This window comes from Athene cunicularia (assembly GCF_003259725.1).
Source record: "Athene cunicularia isolate RWA chromosome 10 unlocalized genomic scaffold, athCun1 chr10_part1, whole genome shotgun sequence".
In the NCBI taxonomy this organism is placed as follows: Eukaryota; Metazoa; Chordata; class Aves; order Strigiformes; family Strigidae; genus Athene; species Athene cunicularia.
The window spans coordinates 8,439,459-8,445,393 of NW_020799112.1; the positions used below are offsets into that span (position 1 = coordinate 8,439,459).

Sequence of the window (5,935 nt, forward strand, 5' to 3'; positions counted from 1 at the left end):
ATAGCGCCTCCGGGGTGCTCGGTGGGGCGGGGTGAGCCCCCCACCCTGGTGCCTTCCCAGGGCATCCCTTTCCGGAGGAAAATGGGCTTTTTTTTTTTTGTTGCTGCAGAAGCCTTTATATTTTTTTTTTTCCCCTTCCAAAATTTGCCTCGTGGAACCCCAAGGTGGGCTCATTTGCGTGTTTAATCGGTTTAACAGGACCTAGCACCCCCTTTCCCAACGCGGGGGGAAGGGATTGGGATGCTCCCCGGGCTCCCAGCAGCGGTGCTGGACCCAGGGAGGGGTGGGGGGAATAAATCCACCCCCTCCAGTGAGAAGCTGGGTTTTTGGCCAGACTACGGGCTGTACCTGTTCTGCCAGGGCTGTGCAGACGCCTGTCACACAGCTCTGTGCCTCTTTGTTTTTCTAAGTAGCTTAGGAGGAGAAAACAGGAGTAAAAAGGAGTGTCCTCCTGTTAAATGCATGCCAGTTAAACCCTATAAACATCAGCCTTTTCTAAGGTATAATTTCCTTGGCTACCAGTGCTTTAAGCACAGTTTTGACCGGGATGCTTTCTGGTAATGACCTTATGCAAATACCTGATGTTAAATTAATTCAAATTCTTCTTGGCTCCCTTATTTATTTATTTATTTATTTTATTCCCCAGTACTACGAAATGTCGTATGGTTTGAATATTGAAATGCACAAACAGGTGAGTAATTTAAAGGGGGGAAATTGTGATTGATTGATCTCCTGTTGCCCTTTTCTCAACCTGAGATCAAATAGGCCCTGATTGCGCTAAATGGGGAATAAGTGCTGAAGTCAGGGATGTGACTCCAGCTGAGACCTCCTGGCCTGGCAGTTACACTGGCAACTGCAGGTTGATGGCAGCCCGGTGTTGCGGTTTTGTGGGTTTTTTTCCCCATGTTTAGGGAAAACAGATTTTGCAGAGAGTGTTTATGAGAAGAGGTGAAAATAGCCTTGCCTTCCACGCTGGGAGGTTGGTCCCTGGAATAGTGTGTTCCCAGCACTTGGAAAATGCTGTTATCTCCTGCGTTTTCCTCTGGTTTTGTTGTTGGTACAACATGACTGTTTCTAAGGTCATACCTCTGATACTCGCCGTGCTGTAGCGTGAGACTTAGAAGGGAATTATCTTCAGGGATACTGATATCTTATGGTGTGTTGCTCAATGTCACGGATTTGTCTTTGCATCTGGAAAATGTAGCAATGTTTGGTACTTTTTTTTTTTTGGTCTCTAATATGTTACTTGCCTGAAGGAAAAATACAGAAGGTAGCAGAATGTGGTGTGCTACCTTGATAAGATTATAGTTAAAGAGCCTAAAGGCTGGGCACATGATGGTAAAACTTAAAGGAATAAAGTTATTATTGAGATTAGACCTGATTATTTGTGCTGCTGCTGCTTACTGGTTTTAGAAGTAGTTCTAATTAAGAACTTAAGGCAGATAGAAGTTGACATCAACTTTGCAATTCGCAAATCAGCCCCATTCAACTCCAGAGTGGTTTTGCTTAATAGCAGCATCACCCTCCTGAGTAAGAAAGTGTCGTTAGCTGACTGATGAAATTCAAAGCGGCGGGTCTGTGAATCTGCCTCTCTTCTTCTTCTTCGCACGCTTCCCTTTAGCTTTCTGATACGTAGTCACAGGGTAACGAAAATAATTACTGCTTAGTCTTCAGTTTTTTAAAAATATCTTCTGCCATGCAGATAATCCCAACTTCTTTCTCTTCGTTGCTTCTGCCTGGACAAAAGCGTCCTGGCTAGGCAGCCCTGCTTGCGGGGAGCCCTGGAGGGGGCTGCTCGGAGGCCAGGTCTGCCATGGCGGGGGCACGCGGGACTGGCCGACGGCTGGTGGAAACCTCGGGCACAGTTTGCCTCAGTGCACTCAGGAACACCCCCAAATGCAGAATTTCTGCTGAGGCCCGTGGTGGCCTCCTGCGAGAGGACCCTGTCCCCCTTTTGCCTGCGTCCGGAGGGACCCCGACTCTGTGGCCTTTTCGGAAACGCTGGAGGGACTGGAGCCACGCAAGCGCAGGTTGTTTTCGGGAGGGGGAATGCCTCTTACCGCCCGGTCGCTCGGTGTTGAACTGCTTCGCTCTGCGCAAATGCTGGGAAATGCTGAAACAATACAGCAAGATGTTGAGCTTTTCCTCTTGATGGAAGCTTTGGGAGCAGTTGCCGTTTTCCGACGGTCCGTGGTGGGAACCCAAACCTGACCTGTGAGGCTTTGCGCCGCGGGATGAGTGCCGGGGCCTGGGAGGTGAAAGCCCGTCGTGGGCTCCGGCTTTGTCGGCGTGTGGCTGGAGCTCTCCGCCGCCCGCCCCGTCCCGCGGTGTGACCGTGCAGCGTGGCCTCCCCGTGGCGTTTGGCGAGGTGACGCCTCTGCCGGGGTTTCCGAGGGTATCTGAGGGGAACCTCAAAACGCCCGGGGGCAGTTTTTCCGTGGGGCTGGACCCGGATTTTGCAGGGTGGCAGCTCCCCCGCCGCAGCGTCGGCGGCCCGGGGAGGCCCTGCGTGGTCGGCGTGCCGTGCTGGGAGCTTCGCTGCCTTGCAACTCGGCAGATCAATCTCCGCCGGATGATTCCAGCCTGTGCCCAGCATCCCCCGCCTGCTTTAGTTGTTCCTGGTGACATATGCTGCGTGCCTAGTGCTGGGCTGATGGGGGAAGTTTGGGGAGGTGAAGCTGTCTTGTTATTTAATTGACAGCAATGTGCATGGTGCTGGAGGAAAACAAAGCAGCCGGAGCTGCTCCCAGCGCGCTTCCAGGCGAAAATGGGGCAAGAGAGAGCGATGGGATGGGCGAGCTGGGTGCCCGCGAAGGATTTGCCCCTCTCTGGGGCTGTGGCATCCCCCCAAAAGGCAGCCGGGCGCTAATTGCAGCATGGTCCTGCCTGCATCTGGTTGAGGGTGGCTAGTCCTGAACAAACAAGTTTTATCAGCTGACCTGTTTAGCGGTTGACTTGTGTTTATCTGCACACAATCAAGTAGACTGAAGTGCTTGAATTATTCATGCAGTGTCCTGCCCTCCAGACTTGACTGCTTGTGATTACATCTGCTTGAGACAAACATTGATGGATACTTCATCTTTAAGCAAAAGGGGATTGTCTGTCTGTGGGCTTATATAACAGATTATCTCTTCTACGCTGAATATTAAGTGTGTGCATATGTGGCCGCGTGTGGGTTTTTTTTTTTTTCCTTTTTTCTCGTTTTGTTTCTTGTTAAGAAAAAAATGTAGTTTCATAAACAACTCCATATGCAAGGAAATATTTAGGAAGTGACTACCCACATTGTTGCATATAACGCAGCGAATTGCTCCTTAGATCAGTCTTCCTGCTGAATGAGCCACTCTTATCCCAGCTCAGCTTTCTTAAACCTGAGGCCAGTTGGGAGTTTTCTTTTTAAACCTGAGCAAAATCTACCCCCTCCCCCCCCTTTTTTTTTTTTAAGGTTAATTGATTTTTTTTTTTACAAAAGGAACTTTTGTTCCCCTGTTGTTTTTGCATTGGTTTTGTTCAGATCTCTGTGGATAATTGCCGAATACAGTTGAAGGGAATGACGATTCCAAAAGAAAAACTAATTTTGCGTGGGTAAAGGGGACACCGTGGAGGGGAGAACCTATGTGCTGATTGTTTTTTCATGGCTGAGAACTCTCCACATAAGCACTTCTTGGTTTTGTGCTTAAACACTTAATGCTTGGAACAAACCTAAACTCTCCTGACACTTCCAGGGGAAGAGAGGGATGCTTTTTTTTTTTTCCCTAGAATATTCTGAGAACACAATATACTTTCTGTCACGCTCGTTAGCGAGGAGTGCCAGGTAATAATTTGCTAAATACTTCAGAAGCCAAGTAATTTGTTAGTGTGATACTCTCAGGTCTCCTAAGGTGGAAGGGAATAGCTGTCAGCCAGCTTAACCTCTCCCTCCCCTCAGCTTTGCGGGAGACACCGGGGGTCCTGACTGGGTTCTGGGGGTCGCGGGTGGGTTTTGGGGGTCCTGAGTGAGCTCTGCCCACCCCTGCAGCCCTGGTACTGATGGTAATTCTGTAATAAGGGGTTGTGGCCCGCCCCTCCACACCCCCTCCCTGAATTTAATTCTCATCAGTGAAGCTCTCCACTTTGCTAATAACGATAGCAGCCACAAATAGCTTTCAACATGCCATTGACAGCCTGGTTGGAGAGAGCACTTGAAATAGTGGTAGACAGCTGAAAGTACCCATAATTGTGCGCCAGAGTGAGAACCACACTGCTCAAGGGCCTTATTTTCATGTGCTTAAAGAGACAATATCCTGGTTTCAACAAATGCTTCTGGTGCTTCACGGGTGGTGTGATTTACTCCTTGCCTTTTTCCGACGCCCCCGCCACCCTCTTCCAGGGCTGAGCTTTGGGGAGGGGGGGGGTGTGACGCGCGCCCTGCCGGGGGAGGCCTGGGGTGGCTGAAGGAGGGTTGTGGTGGTTCAGACCTGTCTCGGAGTCGTCATCGGTGTGTGGAGGGGTCTGTGGTGTTGAGGTGGGGAGGAAGCTGGGGGCTTCTCCCTGGGAGTCTTGTGTGAGCCTTGGGGTGATGCTGATGCTGTGTTCCTGCGTCCCATGCCCCCCCCACCTTTGGCAGCCCTGTCAACCCCAATGCTGTGGGGTTTAGGCTTGTGGGACAAGTCTTTTTAACGGTTTGGTGTGGTTTTCAAGAGGAGGAAGAGCAGAATGAGTAGTGCTGGGTGTTCAACCCCTTGTCTCTGGTCTCCAGCCCATGATTTAAATCAATAAGCCAGGGTGGGTTTGGCCTGGCATGGCCCAAAATCTCTTCTGAGACTGCATCTGAGGTGGCCTGTGCTGGTGTGATTTGCCCCAAAACCATGTGGGTTCACGGCAGATCCATCCTGCACAGGGTTTCTGCAGGCACCTCCATCCCCAGAGCATGGCTGAGCACCAGCCCCAGAGGCTCCTGAGTGTTGGGACCCCGAGGGGGGGGTTGGGTCCGGTCCTGTGCTGCGGGGTCCTGCCTGAGGGTGCTGGGATCAGCCCAGGGTGCAGTGATGGGGCTGGGCCAGCCCCTTTCCTCGCTTAGCTGAGGCCAGGGCTAATACATCTTGGCACAGCGAGCATCTCTGTTGCCCAGAGCAAAGTCTGCAGAAACTCGTGTCAGGGTGCAGCCCCCTGCTGCACCACTTTACCCAGGTTCAAGGCTGGGGCTCTGCTTGCACTCCCATCCTTCAGGTGATTTTTATTTTAAGGTCACTCCTTTCAGCTCTGCTCTGTGTATCCTGTGACTGGCGCCCGGCAGCATTATTTTTAAACTTCCTTCTGCGGTGTCCAGGTGTAAAAACTTGAGGATGGGGGGCTGGGGCTGCTGGGGGTAGCTGGCCCCACAGCTATTTAACACCGTGCCACCCCTGCCTGACTCCTGACACAGCTCCAGCAGTGGCTCTTCGTGCCCTTTGGGTGCTGGGAACAGCTCTGCCCATTTTAAGGGCGGGTGACAGGACTCTCAGCCTGTGGCCAAGGGGTCTGTTTCTTGATTTATAACCGCTGCAAGTGTTTTCTCTGATTTCCCCGCTCACGAAACCACCCTGGGAGTGTTTCTTGTCCAGCAGCAGGTCAGATTGCTGGCTGGGAGTGTGTGGGGGGGTGGGGATTAGTTGGGATTTGAGGTTCTCCTGACTCCTTGCCCTTTTTAATGAGCGGCACGGAGCAGCTGTCAGCATCCTGCCTCCCGGGTGAATGCTCCCATGGGTGCTGGTGCTGGGCTACATGGGTGGGTGCCCCTCCTGGGCTGCCCTGTGCACCACCCCAGGCTTTTATCCCCCCCTCATTTGCAGCCTTCTGTCTCGGGGATGTCCGCCGTGGTCCAGCGGAGATGCAGGGCGTTGGGAGGGGATGTGGAGGCTGGGATTGCCATGGCAACCCGCAGCGGGGGAATGGAGGTTTTTCTTGGCAGGAGAGGCTC

The 5,935-nt window shown here is 52.0% G+C and overlaps 1 protein-coding gene across 1 annotated transcript in view; it reads left to right on the forward strand.

Annotated features, from left to right (window-relative positions):
- The first annotated feature begins 612 nt into the window (after positions 1 to 612).
- The window catches only part of TLE3 (transducin like enhancer of split 3), a 24,525-nt gene continuing 19,202 nt past the window's right edge, over positions 613 to 5,935 (forward strand). Inside the window, 1 exon segment of the mRNA XM_026856062.1 lies at positions 613 to 691. Coding sequence (XP_026711863.1) covers positions 656 to 691 — 36 coding nt within the window. The 5' untranslated portion in view covers positions 613 to 655.